Source organism: Pelobates fuscus, chromosome 1 (genome assembly GCF_036172605.1).
Source record: "Pelobates fuscus isolate aPelFus1 chromosome 1, aPelFus1.pri, whole genome shotgun sequence".
NCBI lineage: Eukaryota > Metazoa > Chordata > Amphibia > Anura > Pelobatidae > Pelobates > Pelobates fuscus.
In genome coordinates this window covers 387,199,182-387,223,749 of record NC_086317.1, presented here as the reverse complement: position 1 = coordinate 387,223,749, position 24,568 = coordinate 387,199,182, and the positions used below count along the sequence as shown (strand labels likewise).

Below are 24,568 nucleotides of genomic sequence, written 5' to 3'. Positions count from 1 at the left end.
AATTAAAAACACTATTTAGTCTCCCCACCCCCTCCTTTATATATAATTTCCAGCGCCACGTAGGTCCGGCAGTGCTGGCCCCGCCTCTTTGGCTGACCTCATCAGAATTGATTATGTCAGCCAATCACAAAGCTTTCCCATAGGAGGCGGTCAGTGTGGAGTCAAAAGCCGCCCTGGCCAATCCGCATCTCCTCATAGAGATGCATTAATAGAGTGTCTCTCTATGGGGAACGTTCAGCGTCTCCATGCAGAGTGTGGAGACGCTGAACATCGGTACTGTACAGCAGTGCTCCCCAACCTTTTTATCGCCGCGGACCGGTAAACATTTGATAATTTTTCCGTGGCCCGCTTGTTTTGATTTAATAAGACAAAAAAAAAAAAAACAGTCACATATATTAAAAAAACACGCAGACACATACAGTCAGAAAATCACAAACACAGTCACATAAAGACATAGACTCAAAATTGTGTGTATGTGTGTGTGAGCGGTGCAGTGTGTATGTGAGGGTGGCAGTGTGTGTGAGAGTTGCAGTGTGTGTGTGTGTTTGGGGCGGTGTGTGTATGGGGGGCAGTGTTTGCGGGGCAGTGTGTGTAGTGTGTGTATGGGGCAGTGTTTGGGGGCAGTGTGTGTAGTGTGTGTATGGGGCAGTGTTTGTGGGGCAGTGTGTGTAGTGTATGTATGGGGCAGTGTTTGCAGTGTGTGTGTGGGGCAGTGTTTGGGGGCAGTGTGTGTATGGGGGCAGTGTGTGTAGTGTGTGTATGGGGGCAGTGTTTGGGGGCAGTGTGTGTAGTGTGTGTATGGGGGAGTGTTTGTGGGGCAGTGTGTGTAGTGTGTGTATGGGGGCAGTGTTTGCGGGGCAGTGTGTGTAGTGTGTGTATGGGGGCAGTGTTTGCGGGGCAGTGTGTGTAGTGTGTGTATGGGGCAGTGTTTGTGGGGCAGTGTGTGTAGTGTGTGTATGGGGCAGTGTTTGTGGGGCTGGGTGTGTAGTGTGTGTATGGGGGCAGTGTGTGTAGTGTGTGTATGGGGGCAGTGTGTGTAGTGTGTGTATGGGGGCAGTGTTTGGGGGCAGTGTGTGTAGTGTGTGTATGGGGGAGTGTTTGTGGGGCAGTGTGTGTAGTGTGTGTATGGGGCAGTGTTTGTGGGGCAGTGTGTGTAGTGTGTGTATGGGGGCAGTGTTTGCGGGGCAGTGTGTGTAGTGTGTGTATGGGGGCAGTGTTTGCGGGGCAGTGTGTGTAGTGTGTGTATGGGGCAGTGTTTGTGGGGCAGTGTGTGTAGTGTGTGTATGGGGCAGTGTTTGTGGGGCTGGGTGTGTAGTGTGTGTATGGGGCAGTGTGTGTAGTGTGTGTATGGGGGCAGTGTGTGTAGTGTGTGTATGGGGGCAGTGTTTGTGGGGCTGTGTGTGTATGGGGCAGTGTTTGTGGGGCAGTGTGTGTAGTGTGTGTATGGGGCAGTGTTTGTGGGGCTGGGTGTGTAGTGTGTGTATGGGGCAGTGTGTGTAGTGTGTGTATGGGGGCAGTGTTTGTGGGGCTGTGTGTGTATGGGGCAGTGTTTGTGGGGCAGTGTGTGTAGTGTGTGTATGGGGCAGTGTTTGTGGGGCTGTGTGTGTAGTGTGTGTATGGGGCAGTATTTGTGGGGCAGTGTGTGTAGTGTGTGTATGGGGCAGTGTTTGGGGGCAGTGTGTGTAGTGTGTTTATGGGGCAGTGTGTGTAGTGTGTGTATGGGGCAGTGTTTGTGGGGCTGTGTGTGTAGTGTGTGTATGGGGGGCAGTGTTTGTGGGGCTGTGTGTGTAGTGTGTGTATGGGGCAGTGTTTGGGGGCAGTGTGTGTAGTGTGTGTATGGGGGCAGTGTGTGTAGTGTGTGTATGGGGCAGTGTTTGTGGGGCTGTGTGTGTAGTGTGTGTATGGGGCAGTGTTTGTGGGGCTGTGTGTGTAGTGTGTGTATGGGGCAGTGTTTGTGGGGCAGTGTGTGTAGGGCTGTGTGTGTAGTGTGTGTATGGGGCAGTGTGTGTATGGGGGCAGTGTGTGTATGGGGAGTAAGGAGGGTAGGGAGGCTTTTTTTTATTTATTTAATTAAAAATAATATATTGATGTCCCCCCTCCCTTCTTACCTTTACTGGGAGGAGGGGGGACATTTCTTAGTCCCTGGTGGTCCGGTGGGTATTCCCTGGTGGTCCCAGTGGTGGTGAGATGAACTCTAGCCCAGTTACAGGGCTAGAGTTCACTCTCGCGAGATTTGGAGCGTTGCCGTGGTAACTGCGGCAACGCTCCAAATCTCGCGAGAGGAGGACCCGGAGGAGCTGCAGGTAAGAGCTCCCGGGTCCTCTCTCACTCCCTCCCCTGCCGGCTGTCAGCAATGTGCCTGCGGACCGGGGAGGGAGATCTCTGATCTCCCCTCCGGTCCGCAGGCACATTGCAGGGCTGGCACTTGGGCAATGCCAGCCCTGCATTAGCCGGCAGGCTCGCACACCCCTGGGCGGCCCGGTACCGTTTGATCCACGGACCGGTACCGGTCCGCGGCCCGGGGGTTGGGGAACACTGCTGTACAGCACTAACCCAGGTAGCACCTCTCGTGGCTGTCTGCAATGTAAAGACTGCATTTTCTCTGAAAAGGCGGTGTTTACAGCAAAAAGACAGCAGGGACAGGCTATAGACACCAGAACAACTACAATAAGCTATAGTTGTTCTGATGACCATAGTGTCCCTTTAAAATCTGCTTATAATCTTACTCTCTTAAAGGCTGAGTAAATAAAAAAAAAAAACATATATTTATGGCTTTTAGAACCTCTTTTTTGTCTTTTTGTTTGCTTATTTAGATGTTCATAGAAAATGTATTCTGCATCATATGCTACTGTAATTTATTCCTTCTGAACAGGATGTATTTGTCATAAGCATCTGTAATAATGTGTACCTAATCCTTCCTTTTAATTCTGTACTGTAAATCTATTTTGAATCAACTTTCTGATTTTGCAAAGTACACATTTTTCTTTTTTGTTCCATGTTCTTGCTACTTACATATATAGATTGCGGGGATCTGTGTATGTGATGTTATATTTAAATTTGTGTGGAATCAGATAACCAAATGTAGTATAAGACAAATGCAGTCTTCAGCACCTGTGATGTAAGAACTTTGCTATAGAAACAAAATGGTGTAATGTATTCAATCATAAAAGGAAAAAAAAACCTGAGGTCAGTTCAAGGTGAGATAAGCCACGTTGGTTAAAATCCATATTGTGCAATGCCCTTCCTTAATGTTTCTTTATGACAATACAGTCAGTGTTTCTTAGTGTTTTTTGGACTTAACCTTTCTTTTTGTTCCATTGTTTGTTGTTACGCACATCTAATATTTGCCTGTATTAATACTGTTGGACAAATAGATACAGTGTTAAGAAATGAGGTGGTTGCTTTGGTCTGATAATGTCACCGTTTGCCTGGGGAATAAAAAGGACTACCTGATAGTTTTTCCATAATAATGGATTGAGGACTGCAATATGGTAATCTACAGTTTGGATACACTGCACTATGCATTATGGTGGAATTGCATCTCTTTGATCTTCTAAAATATGTTGTTTGGATCCATTGCTGAGAAACTTCTAGCTCCATCATAGCTATAAAGCATTTTAATATGTAAGCACTATCTTCCCACATGTCAACCGCTAATAGTTTCTTTCTTTCTTCCAGGCATCTGTCATCCTGTGGTATTCTCATGACAAGAAACTCTAAAGTAATCTTGCAAGATGCCAGCAGTCCTTGTGTTCAGCACTGTCGGAGCTTCCTGGGCTTTGGTGGGCCACTGACCAATAAACGGAAGGAATATTCAGAGAGGAGGATTATTGGGTAAGGGGGAAATCTCTATATTCTAACCATATGTGGACACACTCCTACAGTATAAATATATTTTTCTCCCTTCAACTACTCCTAGAATGCAAAATATTATTATTCCCTTTTTACATTCTAGGTTACATTGTGGACATGTAATCTGCAATGATATTTATTTAGTAAACTTTCTAAATTTTTTCTTTTATAAGTTTTGTGTGTCATAAATATGATAACGTGTAGTCTAACTATCAGGATTATTCACTAAAGCTTGAATTGCTGGCAATTCAAATTAAATAAAAACTGACCAAAATAACCAAATTAGGGGAAAAAGTCTCCAAGTGGCCTTATCATATCTTCAATAAAGATTGCCATAGGCAGAAATGCTTCTAAGAAGAGCAGAGCTGAGCTTTGGAATTTCCAACTCTCCGTTGCTTGTAGTGCAGACAGGGAGCACAAACTGGCAGTCCCCAGGGTAGAAGAGGGGCGGTTTAATCCCTTAACCCCTTAAGGACCAAACTTCTGGAATAAAAGGGAATCGTGACATGTCACACATGTCATGTGTCCTTAAGGGGTTAAAGCAGGGGTTCCCAACCCAGTCCTCAAGTACCCCCTACCAGTCCAGGATTTAGAGATTACCCTGCTGTGTATAAAGTGTTTTTTTCTTTTTTTCTAAAACACCTTAGACACAATTGGGTAATCCCTAAATCCTGGACTGGTAGGGGGTACTTGAGGACTGGGTTGGGAACACTGCCTTAAAGGAAGGCTGAGGTGGGGTCGCTTGCGGGCTCTTGCGGCGAGGAGAGCTTCAGCCCCAGAAGGCCGCATTTGAGTATCAGCGTTCCCTGCTCCGACAGGCCCCTGGGTGGTATCGTTGGGTTCAGTGGGGCAATCCCGCCGCTTTTTGCCCCAGATTCCGCTCCGCCCCATGTTTATTTTTTTTTAATTATTTTTTTATATATGGGTTATCAGGACAATCACATTGGAGGCTCCAACAGTAGTCTGCCATGATGTGTCTGTCCCATCTGCTTTTTAAAAAGTTGACATTTTTCCTTTGTCCATTTTTCCACTGTCGTAGGCACTTTACACAGGTCTTGTAAATGTTATGGGAAATCCAATACTTATCTTGTTCCCCAAACTTTACTCCAAATTAAGCCGATATACTTGTCTTAAAGGACCACTATAGTGCCAGGAAAACAAACGCGTTTTCCTGGCACTATAGTATTAATAGTTCCCCCCCACCCTCAGGGCCCCCCTCCCGCCCGGCTGAAAAACTGTAAACTGGGCTGGCTGGAGGTAGGTAGATAGCAGATGCCATATGACTCCTATCTGCTTATTGAACAATTTCATTTAACCCATGTAATAAATGGAATCACAGCCTGGGGTTAAATGACATATCATATAGAACCACTGCTGTGCGCAAGGGATTCTATTTTAGTAATTGTATACATGATTTATTGTTGTGCATTATGAGTTTATCAAAATGAGAGAAATTCCTGTGTATTTAGTCACTTTACAGCTATTTTTGCCCTCAAGGTGGCTAAATTATTTGGTTTTATTCGTTAAAAACATAATTGATGTAGATTTGACTTTAAACATTTTTTTGGGGAAAGTGAAAGTAATTTAATCTATATTTGCAGCGGACCTGTGCTTTAGTACTGATAAGAAGTCTTAGTGTACACATTTCCAGTATAAAATAAATTTCTATATCTTAAATTACTAGAATCCATGTAACAGAACAACTTAGTCATATAACAGCTGCAAGAGGCCTCCTTGCTTAATGTGGGACAATACTGATTTTGGGTACCTTTCATACCGTCCCAGGTTTGTTCCCTGGTGTACTGGTTTTTGGGTGAACAGGAAACTGTCTAGAATAAGTGTAGTATGAGAACATCATTAGAGGCACTTACACTTTGCTAAGGTTGTCAGGCAATAAGCAGAGTCCTATAACCGTGCCCTGTGCATTGTTCACCCTTAATGGGGCCAGACAACGTGGGTAATATTAATAATATTTTTGGATACACTTTTAAATGATTTTAGAAAATTAAGATATGTGTATATAAATATTTTTAAAATAATATATATATATACCAATACATCAAAAGCTATTTTTTTCTAAATATTAAATAATTTGAAAAGTTTATCTGAAACGGTTCAATTATTTTAAAAGCTAACCAAATTTTTTTAATTGAGGTTGTGATTGGCAGACATGACAGGCTGACCTGTCCCTTATTTGGGTGGGCCTGCTCCCTTTCAATTACTGGCTTTCCCACCCACATACTGCTTTACATAACTCCCTACAATATAAGTAAAGAACATCTCTATAAACTACATTCCATTACTGTTTGTATATTCAAACAATACTTATGTCATCTTATTCTGCGTAACTGAAAACCGGAGGGATTACCAATATTGTCTCTCAGCTGATACAAACTATTACTGGCAATACAAACTCTAATGGTGGGTGAGGAATTTCTCATTTATCTCCCAGAAAGAGTATATAAGTCCTATATGTTTAGATTTTACATCGACAGGGAGAGAACTGTTGATCCTGTGGGTTTTCTTTAATTAACAGTTTTTGTATGAGTAAATCATTTATTATATAATTATTTAGTGTTAACTCTGCAATATAAACACTTCAATAAGATTACGTTTTCTGGGTGTCTATAGTGTCCCTTTAACAGGACAGGCATGCATTTAACTTGAAACTAATTTACTCTAAATATTTGCCCTAAATAAAAATGCAGGATTTTTGTGAAACATTACACAAAGTACATCTCTATGCTGAATAAAAAAATTACAGTGTGCTTTGGTTTAAAACTTTTCCTTTCTCCTCAGATACTCCATGCAGGAGATGTATGAGGTGGTGTCCAATGTGGAAGAATACAAACAGTTTGTACCATGGTGTAAAACGTCGAACATAATCTCAAAACGCACAGGATATGCTAAAGCACAGCTGGAAATCGGCTTCCCACCCATCATGGAGCGCTATACATCCATTCTCACATTAGTGCGTCCCCACCTGGTTAAGGTAAGGTTGTTGGTTTATTCTTGTTTTTTATAATGTAATAAAGATAGTCTTGCACATATTTATCAAGCAAGAATCTTTTTTTTTTATCTAGGGTTAACCATATACTTTTGAAGTACAACTGTCATCTCAAAACAATTTTTTTGATATAATAATAGTTTAATACATTTTTGAAAAGCTATTTATTTTGTCATATGAAGTATATGTAAAAAAAAGTATATAACAGGATCCTTCAGCTATTTATGTACACCAACATCTTCAGTGATTTTATCAACAACCAAACTGGTTTTGCTTGGTGAAAGGCCATGTGCTCACAGAGGACTCCATTATTGCCTATGGGTAGGATGTGGTTTGAATCCCTGTATACAATAAAATTTCATTGGCATACAGCTTGGGTTTTAATCAGTCCCCCCACTTATTACACAGGCATAGCTTTCTTACTTAATCTCAGGGCTAGAGGGATCGTTCAGCCAGCAAACGGGTCAGAAGACTCTATCACTGGGATCCCTAGAAATACACACAGAACACAAGTTCCAAAAGGAACTTACATACAAAACTTTTTTTTTTTTTTTTTTTTATCCAGGGATCTGAAACACTTCTTTGATAATCACTGAAATCAGAAAATGATTAGAAGCCCGATATCTGTGTCCTGGTTCACTGCAGGCACGCTAAAAGCATTTGTGACTGTGCAACATTACATACACACGTGATTTTTATAAATAAAAAATATAAATATTTAATACTTACACCAGTTGTCATATGCCTCAAGCAGACATGAACTAGTCTTGCAAAAATACTATTAATTGTAGTGTAAGTGTTGACATTTTCTGGGTATATAAAAAATAAGTATGGGGGGGCGGGGCCTGACCAGCATGGAAGGCAGACGTGCTACTGCAGAGCTCCTCAGACAATAGAGCAAATTCTGTAGTTTCTGGCCCTAAATAACTCAAACCTGGCAACCCAAATAGACTTACCTGACCCACAAAAGGGCACTAACCGGACACCGAGGTCTGCAACTAATCTGAGGCCGGCTGGCCGACTGACTTCTGACATGAGGCCTGGCGCTCGTAGAGCTGGAGAGGCGGCTGATCTCCCGGTCCGGCGCCACATGATTCCGATGTTTAACAAACAGGAGCCCCGTTACTCCCCCCCCTGGACCGTCGGGGGTGATCGCGGTCCACATCAGGGAGGCAAACTGAGACCAGAGAGGGTGCGGTGGGGGACTGCACTGAAAAGCACACAACATGAAGCGGCAACAAGCATGGCGGATGCCACGCGTCCCCCTAAGCCTAAAGACCCACAGCATGGGACCCTACAGAGGTTGGATGCAATCTTCGATGATTTCTGGCGCAAGCTGGAGGCTAGACTGCAACCGCTTACCTTATTACAGACAAGCAAACGACACATGAGCAACCAGCACAGTGCTACCAAAATGGCCGCCATACCGCAACTGAAGCGGAGCAGCTTGGGCCTACCACCACCAGAGCGGAGGAAAGCCTGCGAAACCAAGCCGAGAATTAAACCAGCAGCACCCACCAAGAGGGCGTTCGAAACTGCAGTCCTGACTGCCCGACTCCTTTCTGGGCTGGGAACCCACCAGGAGTTCACTCCAAGCCGTCCATACACCCGTGGGGACACCCGGGAAAGGGAGAACCCGCGGGCCCCCGAGCCAACCACCGAGATTGGGAGGCTCCATGGACACAAGGCGAAGGCTCTCATTAAGGCCCGGAGCCGGAGGGGCAGGAATCTGGGACGCAGAGGAAACACCCGGACGGAATGGCGAACCCGCCAAAACTTAATATACCTGCCTGTCTCCAGCGGCCACTGCAAACAGACCCTGACTGAGAGACACAACCAAGCAAGCACAGCTCCGTTGGGGCGTCAGACGAACATGAGGCACTCGGGCAAGCAGAAGGCTCACCGGATGGGATCCACCTTGCCATCAAATCGGGAGCGGGGATGGCGAGGCACAGGGCCCAACATGGCAGCAACACCGGGTCAGCGCAACAACGTCCCACAACCACAACACGGTGTACCCCCTGAACGCATGCCGCGACCAAGACCAGGACTCGCAAAAGCAACAGAGTGGGACTGTGGTATACCTCTTGCTGGGGTAGGCTGACCGGGACTTTAGACATAACTGATGCCCCATACGGTTTTTATCCGCAAAAGTTATAGTTTTTTCTGGTTTTTTTTTTTTTTTTTTTTTTTCATTTGATGTTTCCTTTATATTTTTATGTTATGCTTTACAACTCACTGTTTAGGCCACTTTTTTATGCTAGCGAGGAGGATAGGATGATGACAGCATGACCCAGTGGAATATTAGCTTGTCACAGTTACTTAGCATGTCAACCTACTGTGTTAATTACTTATACCTCCTTATCTAGCTAGTTCTCTGAGTTCCAAACTAGATGTATGTAATTTATAACCTGTCACACACACACTAAAGCGAGGAATAACCTGTCACACACACACTAAAGCGAGATATAACCAGTCACACACACACTAAAGCGAAAGATAACCTGTCACACACACACTAAAGCGAAAGATAACCTGTCACACACACACTAAAGCGAAAGATAACCTGTCACACACACACTAAAGCGAGAGATAACCTGTCACACACACACTAAAGCGAGGGATAACCTGTCACACACACACTAAAGCGAGGGATAACCTGTCACACACACACTAAAGCGAGGGATAACCTGTCACACACACACTAAAGCGAGGGATAACCTGTCACACACACACTAAAGCGAGGGATAACCTGTCACACACACACTAAAGCGAGGGATAACCTGTCACACACACACTAAAGCGAGGGATAACCTGTCACACACACACTAAAGCGAGGGATAACCTGTCACACACACACTAAAGCGAGAGATAACCTGTCACACACACACTAAAGCGAGAGATAACCTGTCACACACACACTAAAGCGAGGGATAACCTGTCACACACACACTAAAGCGAGGGATAACCTGTCACACACACACTAAAGCGAAAGATAACCTGTCACACACACACTAAAGCGAGGGATAACCTGTCACACACACACTAAAGCGAAAGATAACCTGTCACACACACACTAAAGCGAGAGATAACCTGTCACACACACACTAAAGCGAGAGATAACCTGTCACACACACCAATCACATATAACTTAACTTATACTTTGTATATACTCTCTCTGGTAGAGCTTTGCTTTGCTCTGTCTTGTTTAACACGTCTGCTTTTGTTTAGCTCTAACAGATCAGCCTTAGCTCATGACACTCAGCCTATACGTTCCTGTATAACTGCCTATGATGACAAGATCGTACCTGTCATGTAGCACTTACTGTTAACCTGTTTAAATTGCGTTCTCATTTACTGACTCACAAAAACATAAACAAAATGAGGCAATACCATTATGGAAATGTAATTCATACTGTTTTCGCTGTACGAATCCACTTTGATGATTACCCACGCATTTCCCTTTTTCTATTCTGTATCCCTCACAAATGCCTCAATAAAAGAAAGATTTACAAAAAAAAAAAAAAATAAGTATGCACATGAGTTAACTTTGAGTTACTACCAAAACTAAAATTGTTTTTTTTGTTTTAATTTTAATTTTATTGTTTGTACATGTTTGCAGTGATATTTCCCTTTTATTTTATAAGTTATGAAACTAAAACATAGTTTTACAAGGATACCAGTCTGATTTACTCCTTGATATTGTGTGTGCGTGTGAACTAGAATCCAAATTGGTCTCTGCCAGTTTGGAAACTTTCCAAATGTTTTTCTTACCATTTATAAGTCCTAGATAGATTGCAAAGTCACAAGACATTGGCCGAGAACAAAATTGGAGATTGCTTCAAGCCAGGGAGGTGTAAACAGGGACAAGCTTGCATCCTATTTTTTTATTTTTTGGAAAAAAATATTTGCTTGTGCAGGAGTATATGCCTATATCTGTAATGTCTACTCAGAAAACTGACAATGTTAACTGTTCATGTCTCCAGGCAATTTGTACCGATGGACGCCTTTTCAACCATCTGGAGACCAACTGGCGCTTTAGTCCTGGCATCCCTGGATACCCTCGTACATGCACTGTAGATTTCTCGGTAGGTTAAATATTGGATTCTACCACCTGCATTGATATTGGAGCACCTGCATATTAACAATGTAATTGTTAGATCATTTTGTTAGTGATCCTATTCGATTGGAACAATATCCTTTTCTACAACTGACTTCAAGAGCTGAAATTAAGACCGTTGTTTAGGATGCTTTATTACCTGTTGCTAAGTATTTCTATTTTTGGTTGTTGCTTTTTTTTAATGCATATTTTGAGTTAAGTACCTAGTTTACACGATCAACCATTCTTCAAAAATAGTTTGGAGTCTCCAGTGTCATATATGATACTTGTATTTAGGAGAGATTATAATTGAGTTCATGATCTCTAGGTGAGTATGAACAATATCCAGATGTAATATGTTGTCTCCTACGGCATCAAACTCTTTGGACAGCAAACATTGTTTATTTGAGTACTACCTGAATGGGGGAATGCAGGTTTTTGCAGAAAAGCATTCAATACGTCGTTCACGTTGACTTTTGAGCCCTCTGATGGATGGACACACTAATAATAAACACGATGCCCTCTGTTCTTCATCATTTTAAATGTGTCTAAAAGTAGTAGTTCCTGAGCAGTAATGTCTTTCAGATCCATTTGGCTCGTGTAAGTAGCAGTTTTATGTCCTGATAAACTGTAACTACTAGAAGTTGTAACTACTGGCAGTTATGCTATTTTTCTTTCCACCTTTTTTTTTTTTTTTTAAATCTTATAACGTTTATTAAACAGTCGTCAATAAAGAGCAAAATATTCAAAGTGTCGGTAAAATATACTTAGTAGGGATGCATGCAAGGGAAAAGTATAGAAAACAAAATGTAGCATAGAGTTGGCAAATCAGGTACAAAGATCCAATAATAATACATTGTAAGTGGGGTAAAATGGTACCGAGAGCTGTTGACTGCTCAAAATAAAAAGAATAGATAGAAAGAAAGGCATGACGAAAGAGGACGGGGGAAAAAGGTGAGATGGGGAAAATACAGGAGGAGGCACATCTTAGTGCCCAATTCAGAAGTGGTGTGTCTAAAATTACCAAGGTAAGGAAATATAGAATTCACCATCCGCTTCCCTAGAGCCCGCCAACTTTTCAGACATTCTTTGAAACCAATAAAACCAGTTGTAAGTATAGCTTTGATGCCTTTTGTGGGGGGGGGGATTATTTGTTCATAGGAATGTGAACATCCTGAGAATCTGGACTTGGACTGTAGGTACCACTATCCGTTTGTTTTTTTTAGAGCCTTGGGATGAGGCTGCGTGTTGCTTTTAATTAAGTGTGTGATTACTGATAGATTGGAATGGTAACTTTTGTGAGATGCAATAGCATACTACCCCAACATTGGCATTCCGAGAGACTGGACGCTGCTAGGATGAGATAAAAGGGGGCGGGGCCAGTGACTCCATTGTGCCACTGATTTTGCCTTAAGGGGAAGGCAGGACTTGCCGGGAGAACTAAGGATGGTTGGGAGGCATGCAATAGGGATGTTCCCATTGTGAATTGAAGAAAAGAATCCACCATCCAGGAGACCACCTAATGGATCTATTGCCAGAAAGGTCTTATCAGAGGTAACCCCACCAACATTCCAGGTCAGCTTTAAAATAAATCAGATAAAATCTCAGGGGTGCAGTGCCAGTGTGTGATCAGTTTATATCCTGCCTCATGATATTAGGTGCTAATGGACTATTAATGTGTGAGTAAGAAAATTAGATCCTATTGAGTTCTGTCCCGGGAGTTTTTTAAATCTCACAATTCACTACTTAGTGAACTAGGGGAGGGAGGAATTCAGCTAATGGGGTTAATAGTAATTTGTACAGAAAGGAAATTCAATGAGGTTGGGGTCCTGAATGTAAACAGAGGTCCTCATAGTAGGAGAGTGTGCACGTGGTTTGCACATCGTGGAGAATGGGATGGACTTAATGGTACCGGACCATCAGGGAGGCTGCAAGAAGGCCCAGTAGGCAGCCTAAAGAGGTAAAAAGCCCCACTACCACAAGCTTTTGTAGTGTTAGAGGGGAGGAAACGACCTTTTGGAAAGAGGGGTGGTGAGCAGGAGGTATAGGTGGATTGTCTGAAAGTGGGATCATGCATAAGAGGAAAGTAGCGAGAGAGTATTAAAGAGCCTGTTGACGCCAGGTGCATAGTGTAGACAGAATAGTCATGGTCATGTGGCAGGCATAGAGGAGTTTGGGATGAAAGGATGAAGTAAAGGAGAAATTATGTTAGCTCATTCTTGGTGACCGCCACTACAGGGTCCTTCACATTTGTGACAGAGTTTGGCTTGGGTATGTGATGTTTGACGTCCTCACAAATTGAATGATGATGCCGATGTCCTCAAATGCTGCTCATTTGAAACAGTCTGATTCAATGCTTTGCTATGTAAAACATTTGAGTCGATGTGCTCATCATGCATGCACATCATTGAAAAATTGACTTCTCCAGCAGGTGGAGGAGGAGCAGGTGGCAGCACCAAGTGAGACTTTGCTCTGGAAAAATAGTCAAAAAGTGTTTGTGTTTTTAATGCTAAAATGTTTCTTTAAGCACCAATGACATTAATCTCACATAAGTACTAAAGTATAAATATCACTTCAGCCTTTCTTGAAGATTAAGCTCATTGTTAATTAACCCTGATGTATTGTTTTAAAAGATGTAGAAATACATATATAGCTAATTTATTGTTAGGAAAAAAAGAAAAATTTAAGAGAAACCTTAAAAAAGAAACCAGGAATTATGCTCTTGTGCTCCGGTGGTGCATTTTTTAGTTCACCGACTTTTTTTTTTAGCAAATTTTCAATCTGAAAAAAATATGTTGCTCCACATTTCTGCACAAGGCAGTGAGCTCTCACATCACCCATGCTACCATGCTTGTGCTAATTGTTTGGCTCAGTTGCAACAATAAATACTTCTGCTGCATTCACAAATGGTGTGCATTTATAAATGTTATTGGGTATGCATATGATTTTTTTTTCCTGAAGCATTCTTATTTGTACTTCTATCTCTGTTACAGATATCCTTTGAGTTTCGGTCCCTCCTGCATTCCCAGTTGGCTACTGTCTTTTTTGATGAGGTGGTAAAGCAGATGGTTGCTGCCTTTGAGAGGCGAGCAGGAAAGAACTTTGGCCCTGAGACAGTAATTCCTCGTGAGCTTATGTTCCATGAAATACACCAGACGTGATGACCACTGGAGGGCCGCTTGGTACCGGGAGAGAATGCAAGAAGACATCAGCGCAAACCAACCCAGAAGTCCACACATCCACTATTGAAGATGTGCCCCTCACCTCCCCTCTACAGCTTTGTGCACTCACTGGGACATCAAGCCTTTGAACCACACACTTTTTTTTTTTTATATATATATATATATATATAAGCAAAATATTTATTTAAAGTCACATCAAATATATATCATCAATTGTCTTCAATGACGGGACAGAGGTTGGCATGCTTCACCCCACCAAAACTGGTGCCTCCTGCATGGCTGAAGCTACTTTTTTTTTTTTTTATATAGAGTGTGTTCTTATAGTAGTTGGTTTTAAGGTGTATAACAAAGGATGATAAACGGTAGGGAAGTCTTTAGAACTGTGATTATTTTCATATCACAGTGGTAAGAGGACTTAGCAGCACTGATAGATTATTGTGCTTGAATCTACCTTCTAATTTTCTGCCCATTTTTAATATGATAACCCATGCCTTGGTTAAGCTCACCCAATTGTGAAAAAAAAAAATAGTACACTATTCATCCCAGATTCCTCCTCTGCACAATTTATAGTTTTCAAATAGAAAACAGTCTTGTTTCCATACATCTCATAACAAAATCTGAAACCGTAACCCCAGTGACAAGATTATTTTGTAGACGGAGCTGATCTGCCTGATGATCAATTGGCTACCATTTAGCAGTAACGTTACTTTCCAAAACAAGAACAGATTAGGTATTATTAAAGTCAAACTTTTCAGGTTACCTCTAGTTAGGTGAGCTATTGTGATTTATGAGGCGAGAAGCAAAACTGGAATTAGACCATCATCAGAATAATTGACAATTTTCATTTTACTGTCACATTTAGCAATATGCTGTTCTATGCAATGTTTTTGCTTGTTCTACTGTGTGCTAGTAGATGATCAGTAGGAAGCTACTCTTATATTACCAAATTAGTCTGGGAGGCTTTGTCTGATTGTGAGTAAAGTTTTTTTTTTTTTTGTTTTTTTTTTGGTTTAGATTTCTTACACAGACCTCTTGAAGGAAGGATGTAACTTGTACTGTCCTAGAAACAAAAAGCCAAATTGTTCAAGTGGAGTGTTTGTAATTTTGCTTGGAACCCCTCCCCCCACCCCTAGAGATCCTGTATATAAATATAGAGGAATAGTGTATATTCTACCAACACATTCTTGTGCAAAAGTAAAAATATATGTATATACATATATCAAACAAAAAAACTAAACAAGCACTCTAGCCCTTTAGTGAAGGGATGGGAATTTTGCTGGCTGCCTGCCAAGCTAAAACTGTTTACGGACAATAAAGTGCAATACCATCCCGTCCTTTATATTGCTGCTGTATGACTAGCCAAGAGGTCACAGAAAGGAAATGAACTCGACCTTCTAGAGTCTTGGGTGTTTGTGCTGATATATTGAGCTGGAGAACATCAATACCTTTGGTGCTCTGGAGATGCATCTAGTAGAAAACCTGTTAATTCCCATCAGCATGTGCGGCTAAAAGCAATTGCAGTTATTTTCTTATAGGTGGGAGGAGAGTCCAGGACCACTTGTCATTAAACTTCTCCTCGTTACTAATGCAGGTGGATTTGTTATGCTTTGCAACTAAGGTTGGGGAAGAATTATAGGGAAAACCAACAGATCTTCTTAAAAACATGTTGTCTCTCTACCTCCTGCCGGTGTATCTGTCCAGTTCTTTCCTTTTTTTCTTTTTTTTTTTTTTTTAAATGTAGAGCTGTCAAAACAAACACAAGGGACTCCTTTCAATAAAACAACAAACATTTGTAAAGGTGCTATATGATAATGTGGTCATGATTTTTTTTTTTTTCTTCTAATCTACCTTTGCAGTAGACATGATGACTGTCCCTAGAAATATGGCTGATATTTAGTGCTGTTCCATAAAGGTTATCTGTTAAAAGGGTGGCAACCTGTGAAGACTCAGCATGGGCTTCTATTGTATGCATAAGTGAGACAATGAAATCTGAAAACCAGTGAAAATATATATATCTACTGACAGGCTAGAATTTCCAAACACAAACCGTTGCTACACCAAGGCTGGCTGGATTGTGCTAGACAATTTAGATAATATGAACATATTTATTTAAATCCAGTATATTTACAGACATAAAATCAAATATATACCTAGCAGAGGATTAAAGCAGTCCAATCAATCACATTAAGATTACTGCAATTATGGTGGAGTATAAATCCTCTGAATTTATTGGGCTGACAGGAGTATCTCATGTAAGTGCTTATAGTGCATATTATAGTGCATAAAGTCCTCTGGCAACATACCTCCATTCAGTGTTAAACCATTTTCTAATACGTTAGAAGTGAATAAGAGTTCAAGGGCCCCCACTTTTAGCCTATCACTGCAGCATATAAGGGGCCAGCCCTCATGTGCTGCAATGATAGACTAAGAGCGCTGGCTGACCATTTTCCGTTTATCATACCCATCTACTACTGGTATTAGACGGTATGGCTAATTGGCACAATTGATACTTGGAGGCCTCATAACTTCCAAGGGTATTTTAGAATCTTTAGAACCCAAATCAATCTGTCCTGCTTTTCTCTCCAATTGTCCCTCTGTTTTTTTTGGTTGTTTTTCTAGGATATCAGCATTGTTTGTGTGTCAGGATATTGCAGGACTGTGCAGCAACAAAATTTGCACTCATTTTCTTTCAAACATAGTAAATATGTTCAGTACGTATTGTGTGTAAATAAAATACTTTATGTTATAAGTGGCTATAAACATTTAATGAAGTATATGAAATGTTCTGGAATGGCTTTGTCCTTAAGAACAATCAGAAGCTCTGGTCGTTCAGAGCGTTTGGAAGCAAAACCCTGGCATTCCCCTGCAGGCCTCCCATTACAATTTTGTTCTCGGGTGTCCATCATCCGTGGTCACTAAGGAACTGTCCCAACCGGCAGAATCTGAGCGCATTAGACAAGTTTATGCTGTATGACCATTCAGAGAGCTCTTCAGAGCACGGTCTTCATGATTTGCCTTGAGTAGCAAGCCCCTCAAGAACCGCTTACCCCCTGTATGGAGTGCAGAGGTATGTCTATAGTATTCTATAATTATGGGGAAGGGAACTGTGTATTTTCTGCCAAGTGTACCTAATGTTCCCATCATCTGAGGAATGACCACTGGAGGTAGCCCTAGGCTGTAATGTTCTCTGAAAAAAAGCCTAAAGGGAACGATTATACTCACCAGTACAAATACAATAAGCTGGTGATTATAGTGTCCCTTTAACTTGCAGGGTTCTTTACTAAAGTGAGAATTCAAAGTTAATGCAAATCTAAGACCAAATAGGAAACCTTCACCCAGTCAGCTTTGCTTCCAGTTTGCCTACTGTGACTCTAGTAAATAACCATGTATCGTATTTTTTACTTGGTAATTTTGATGGGACATATTTCATCTCAATGAATTGGTAATAGTGCTTCTATCCTGTGTTTTTGTTTGATTGTTTTTTACTTTTTTAAGTGGACTAAATCTGAATGAGGATCCCTGGCCACTACTGCAAGCACATGTCTAAAGTAGTGCTTTCACACGTCTTTCTAGCCATTCCCATTCATATCTGCAATGGGCACTGTGATAAGCAGTCAGCTGCCAAACACAGTCTCCTATTGCTGCTCAAGCTAATACTTCCTCATTAACCTGAACAGCACAGAGGGAATGGGCTTCAGGGGACTCTTGTGTAGCATTACAACCAGTTTAGTTCTGACTGAAAGGATGGTGTAAATGGATGGCAGACACTACAATCACGTCCATAAAATAATGAAGTTACAGTGCCTACAGTGTCCCTTTAAAAACATCCAACAAAATGGAGAATACAGCTGTATATCTACAAAAAGAAAATAGAAAACATAGAAAAGGTGGATCCGGCCCTGTTCCCCCCCCCCCCTGGACTGGTGGGGGTGATCCCGGTCCGCACCGCGGGAACCAGACCAAGACAGCGCAACCCGGGACCAAGCACATTACCACCCAGCCTCGTGGCCCAAACGCCTTAACTAAAATGGCGGCTGACAGAAGCGCAGAGGCCGGAGGGAGGGCATACCTTTTCTCCGAGCCAGAAGGGAGCCATGCGACCTCCGGGAACAAGCTGGTCCGCAGTCTATTGTGGCAAGCAACAAGCCTCTACTATAGCTACCAAGCACAGGAAGGCTCGCCACTCACAGCCACCCCTGGTGAGAACGCACCGCCAACTAACGTCCAACCTACATCTGGGCTGCAATGCACTCACAGGGGGCACCGATAATGCAGAGACTCATGTGACCTACAAGCGGCAAAGCTACCTTACCCTTTTACCGGCACTGAGACCCAAAGCACCAATACCCACCAAGCTGCAAAGCGGAACGGGCGGACAACATCCACAAGGATACAAGCGAATGGGCACATCAATGCTCCACAACCCACTGGATAACCCGGCGCCCCACTACTACTACTCCTACCAGAGCAACCGGTGGAGCATGAACATGACTGCAACCATGAATACCAATGGCAAGCATATAACACTGTCTACATATAAGAGACTGCCAGTATAAAGGGGGTGCTTAGTAACTCGTTTTTTACCAGCTACTAGTCGGGAATATGGGGATCTGCACTTAACTAGCTAATACTGTTGTGTCTTTATCTCGGGTGGTGGGAGGCATTGCTAGCTGATCTAGATCCAGGGAAGCGCTTGTAACTAACTGCTTAACAACTGAAGAGTTTGCAATATACATGCTTGTACTAGCGTAATATGTGTGAAAATATGCTCCAACATGATGATCTTCAATCTATAAAAAATCTGTAAAACTGTGCACTGTTACCATATACCCCTGTCATAAATGTTCTGAAATAAGCACGTGGAATGCCGTCGGGGTACCACTTGCATGCTTGTTATACATATTTGCACTGCAAAAAAAAAAAACATCAATGTGTAAAGACACACTAATATTATTATTTTACTATTTATATAGCGCCATCAGATTCCGTAGCGCTGTATAAAAGATATATAAAAAATATATATTAAGGGGGCGGGGCCGGCGGCCATGCTGACCGGTTGCATGTCAGAGAGGCTCTGAAAGGATCGGGCATTGTAAGCTATTACCCACGTCTCACATGAATATAATGAACCGGGACATTCGGACGAGATAGAGCCGCAGTGGCTGGTGCAACAGCGGACCCCAAGATCGGGAGCATCGGAGCCCTAAGGGTGAAACGAGGCTTTGGAGTCTGCGGCCTGCTCGGGGTGGAGCTGGGTGAACGGTCGGCGCCCTGCTCTCTCCCCCAGGTACTACATACCAGCACGTTGCGGCGTCTGCTGGCCCCGCTGACCCCCCCCATGGACCGGTGGGGGTTATCCCGGTCCCCACTGGAGGAATCCAAAGCTGCTAAGGAGAGGAGGCAATAACTTACCCAGCACTCAGTTTCCCGCGCTCTGTTCTTAAAATGGCCGCCAACCAAGCACTCCTCACAACTCTCACGCTGATTACCTCGCAAGCAGACCCACCACTGACTGCGGTGATCCAAAATAGTTAACCACAACGGAACCACTGATGGAGGAGATCGACAACCTTTATTCTGCGGGGAAATAAGGGGATTGCACACTACCACCGTGATGCAGACACTTATGCAGCCGGAGGATAGCATACAGCAAGGCTCACTCTCACTCCCAGCAGCCAGATCTGGTTTCAGCAGCTACTTACCAGGTCTCGAACCTGACGGACATGGACACTTTCTCCTCTTGCTACACAACAACAACGGAACCCAGTCGGCTCTGGGATGAAGGGGAGAAACGGCATGCTATCTGGATTATGACCTATCTGCTAAACAGGGCGACTTAGAAGGAAGGAAGCTTGCTACATGAAAGATCTGCAGTTGGGGACTCATGTAATTTCTTGCCTCATGCTACTTTCATTATTGATAGTTTGAGCTCTCGCCTAATGCCAGTCAACATTTTGTTTAATAGCGCAGGGAAGTATGCCCCTTTCTATATTTTCACACAGCAACCAGCACCCAGTGGAACTAAGTCCAATCTGTTATATAAGTTAGTTCAGCATGCTTAATCTTCACTATACCTAGCCTACCATTTTAATGTCTAGGAGGGCTCTAGCTACATTTCAGCTTAACCCCTGTGTTTAAGTAGACATGTCAGCCTAGCTCGATTAACTTCTCTCACTCCTCACGTCTAGACAGCACTCTCAGCCAGTCGAATACTGTGAAGAAAGCTATTGTGGGCATGAGGGTTTACCATTTTCCTTTGACAAACAACCTACAACTGTTTATTAGGCATGTCCACTATATCAAGGTTTCTTGCTAGGCACACAACTGTCACTACGTTTTACTACTCCTCTCCTATTCATGTATTTAGACAGATTGTTAATTTTGTTTATTACAATACTACATATATTTATATACAAAACTATGCTAGACTCTCAGACATAAGCTGACCACCTTCAATGTCATGTATGGTTTCATAACTATGTCACTACAAGCCTGTCTGTTTCAATGCATCACAAAAAATAAAGAATAAAAAAAAAATATATATATATATATTAAAAAATGGTTGCTGAGTATGGTCCTACATGTTTTCGTTCCAAGGGACTTCCTCAGGGATCCTCAAAGGTTTACAACAAGAATTAATCAAAATAAAAGTAAATAAGCAAATTGACAAATCACACAAAAAAATCGTAGTATAAAAAGTAGGGATCGACCGATGTAGATTTTTTAGAGCCGATACCGATAATGTGTGAAATTTCAGGCCGATAGCTTACCGATATTCTGTACATTTGCCGTATTTTTTTTTATTTTTGCAAATCTGTTTTTTTTTTTTATTAAGTGGTAAATGCACAAAATATACATGCCAGTCAGATTTTTTTTTTAATGTTTTTAAGAATATTTATATGTGTGTGTAGTGGATGCAGTGAGAGTATTTGATTATTAAATGCAGTGTGTGTGTGTTTGTGTAGTGGATGCAATGTGTTTGCTTGTGTAGTTGATGCAGTATGTTCTCAATGAACCCAAAAAACTCATTAATATCAAAGCTGAATATTTTTGGAAGTAGTTTTTAGTTTGTTTTTAGTTTTAGCTATTTTAGGGGGATATCTGTGTATGCAGGTGACTATTACTGTGCATAATTATTAGGCAACTTAGCAAAAAACAAATATATACCCATTTCAATTATTTATTTTTACCAGTGAAACCAATATAACATCTCAACATTCACAAATATACATTTCTGACATTCAAAAACATAACAGAAACAAATCAGTGACCAAAAGCCACCTTTCTTTGCAAGGACACTCAAAAGCCTGCCATCCATAGATTCTGTCAGTGTTTTGATCTGTTCACCATCAACATTGCGTGCAGAAGCAACCACAGCCTCCCAGACACTGTTCAGAGAGGTGTACTGTTTTCCCTCCTTGTAAATCTCACATTTGATGATGGACCACAGGTTCTCAATGGGGTTCAGATCAGGTGAACAAGGAGGCCATGTCATTAGATTTTCTTCTTTTATACCCTTTCTTGCCAGCCACGCTGTGGAGTACTTGGACGCGTGTGATGGAGCATTGTCCTGCATGAAAATCATGTTTTTCTTGAAGGATGCAGACTTCTTCCTGTACCACTGCTTGAAGAAGGTGTCTTCCAGAAACTGGCAGTAGGACTGTTAGTTGAGCTTGACTCCATCCTCAACCCGAAAGGCCCCACAAGCTCATCTTTGATGATACCAGCCCAAACCAGTACTCCACCTCCACCTTGCTGGCGTCTGAGTCGGACTGGAGCTCTCTGCCCTTTACCAATCCAGGCACGGGCCCATCCATCTGGCACATCAAGACTCATTCTCATTTCATCAGTCCATAAAACCTTAGAAAAATCAGATATATTTCTTGGCCCAGTCTTGACGTTTCAGCTTGTGTGTCTTGTTCAGTGGTGGTCGTCTTTCAGCCTTTCTTACCTTGGCCATGTCTCTGAGTATTGCACACCTTGTGCTTTTGGGCACTCCAGTGATGTTGCAGCTCTGAAATATGGCCAAACTGGTGGCAAGTGGCATCTTGGCAGCTGCACGCTTGACTTTTCTCAGTTCATGGGCAGTTATTTTGCGCCTTGGTTTTTCCACATGCTTCTTGCGAACCTGTTGACTATTTTGAATGAAACGCTTGATTGTTCGATGATCACGCTTCAGAAGCTTTGCAATTTTAAGAGTGCTGCATCCCTCTGCAAGATATCTCACTATTTTTGACTTTTCTGAGCCTGTCAAGTCCTTCTTTTGACCCATTTTGCCAAAGGAAAGGAAGTTGCCTAATAATTATGCACACCTGATATAGGGTGTTGATGTCATTAGACCACACCCCTTCTCATTACAGAGATGCACATCACCTAATATGCTTAATTGGTAGTAGGCTTTCGAGCCTATACAGCTTGGAGTAAGACAACATGCATAAAGAGGATGATGTGGTCAAAATACTAATTTGCCTAATAATTCTGCACTCCCTGTATGTGCGGTACCCCTACTCGCCACCCCTTACCTGTCTCTTAGTGCCCCCCCATTCCCCTGTTCCTCTCACTTCTCTTTTAGTGGTGCCCCCCACCTCAGTATTCCTTTTCCCTTCCCTCCCCTGTACCTTAGTACCCTCCCTTAATGTTCCTCTCTCGCACTAGTGTTCTTCACCCCTTTCCCCTGTCCCATAGTGTTCTTCACCCCCACTTCCCTGTTCCATAGTGTTCTTTCTCCCTGTCCCATAGTGTTCCTTTCCATCCCCCCTCTCCATAGTCTTCCTTACTGTGGCAGAACCAACCTCGCCACTGTGCACTGGAGGAGCCTGGTTGCCTGCCTGCTGCCTTTTGACTATGGACCGGCATTTAAATACTTTATTTTCCTATGCAGAAAGGTTTATTCATGTATTTCTGCCCTGGCGTTCCGTAGATTCTCGGATTTACTGAATTAACTAATTTAACCCAGATAGCTATGCCATGGAGCCTATTCGTGTAATAAAAGACTTTGGCTCCATGGCAATTGAAATGTATGTGGTGGTCTGATCGCCATTCAGTAATAATGTGCGCTCAGACCTAAGCTATCTGGGGATATGTTGCATGTCTGTATTTTATGTAATAAATGTAACCTTGTGTATTTTATTGTATTTTACTGTCTTTTTACTGCCATGTGCTTAATGGAGTTTTGCCTCTGTCCTTGGAGATAATTGGATTACTTCTCAATTATCTCCAGGATAGAAGACTCTGTGGAACTGGTTTTGGGCAGAAAAGCCATGCTTCATTTGGTCACAAAGGACTTCGATCTATCTTTTGAACCAATGGACCAATTTGGATGATTTTGACACATGTTTGTATTTGGAGTATGCTGGAGAATGTGATGCATACTTTTAAAGTTATGAATAATGTGGAAAAAAACTGTATTTCTCTGCCTGTGATAATTACTTTACCCATTGTGTAAGGTAATTGTATCACAGGCAGAGGGGAGGATTTTGTGTGGGAGTGTATTGTACGTGTTTATTGGTTGTTTTCCAAAACCCTGTGGGCAGTACTATGTTTGTGGATTATGAATGAAAGAGGCTGTATGTGCCAGTACAGTCAGTTCTGCTTGACCCTCAAATGAAGTGTAGTCTCGTTATTGGGGGAATTGGATTGTATGCTGATTGCCAGGAGTGTAAGCTGATTGTATGCTTTTCCTGTTCAGCTGTTTCCAGTGTTCGTGTGTTTGCTGTTCGGGAGTTGGAGGATTCGTGTAGTTTGCAGTTCGGGAGACTGGTGCTTGCAGTAGCTGTGGTGCGTACTGCTCTGCTCGGCCATGCTACACAGAGTGCCTGGCAGGAGGGAGCGCTGTGTGCCCACCTCCTGCTGGTCACTCTGATCTAGCGCCCCTCGGGCCGGTGCGCCCTAAGGCGGCCGCTTGTGAGTCTTATAGACTCGCCAGCCCACTCATTCATTATCAATATAGCCGGTGATTATCGGCCGATACCAATACTTACAAAAAATCGGAATATAGGCCGATAATATAGGCAAAACCAATAATCGGTTGATCCCCAATAAAAAGCAGTATACAACCCTCCCCGTTGAGTCTCTCCTTATATATGGCTCTTGAATCTTCTTATTGGAGGTCCAGGTGCATGTTCCCAGCTGTTGGTCGTCGTCAGTATTTTTTTTTTCCCGGTCTTCTGTATTCACCTCGCTTCTTCTGATGTCACGTCCGGTGCGCCGATCTTCATTGGCGCATCATGATGACATCTGTGTTCCACTTAACAGCTGGCATGCGCTCCATCTCCTCCCCTTATTAGTTCTCAATATTGGAAGCCTAATAGGCTCATAAGCGGGCCAGATTAAGAGCCCAGCGGGCCTGGTGCTGACAATTATGATGGGGCCTAATTACGGAATCTTATGGGCCAAAAACACTAAAACAGTCATACCTCTCAAGCGTCA

General features: G+C 42.5%; 1 protein-coding gene across 1 annotated transcript in view; it reads left to right on the top strand.

Annotated features, from left to right (window-relative positions):
- Positions 1–15,944, top strand: part of COQ10A (coenzyme Q10A) — a 43,592-nt gene extending 27,648 nt beyond the window's left edge. Inside the window, exons 2-5 of the mRNA XM_063426324.1 lie at positions 3,679–3,834; positions 6,652–6,844; positions 10,846–10,947; positions 13,952–15,944. Coding sequence (XP_063282394.1) covers positions 3,679–3,834; positions 6,652–6,844; positions 10,846–10,947; positions 13,952–14,119 — 619 coding nt within the window. The 3' untranslated portion in view covers positions 14,120–15,944. The remainder of the gene's footprint in view (positions 1–3,678; positions 3,835–6,651; positions 6,845–10,845; positions 10,948–13,951) is intronic.
- The last annotated feature ends 8,624 nt before the right edge of the window (positions 15,945–24,568 follow it).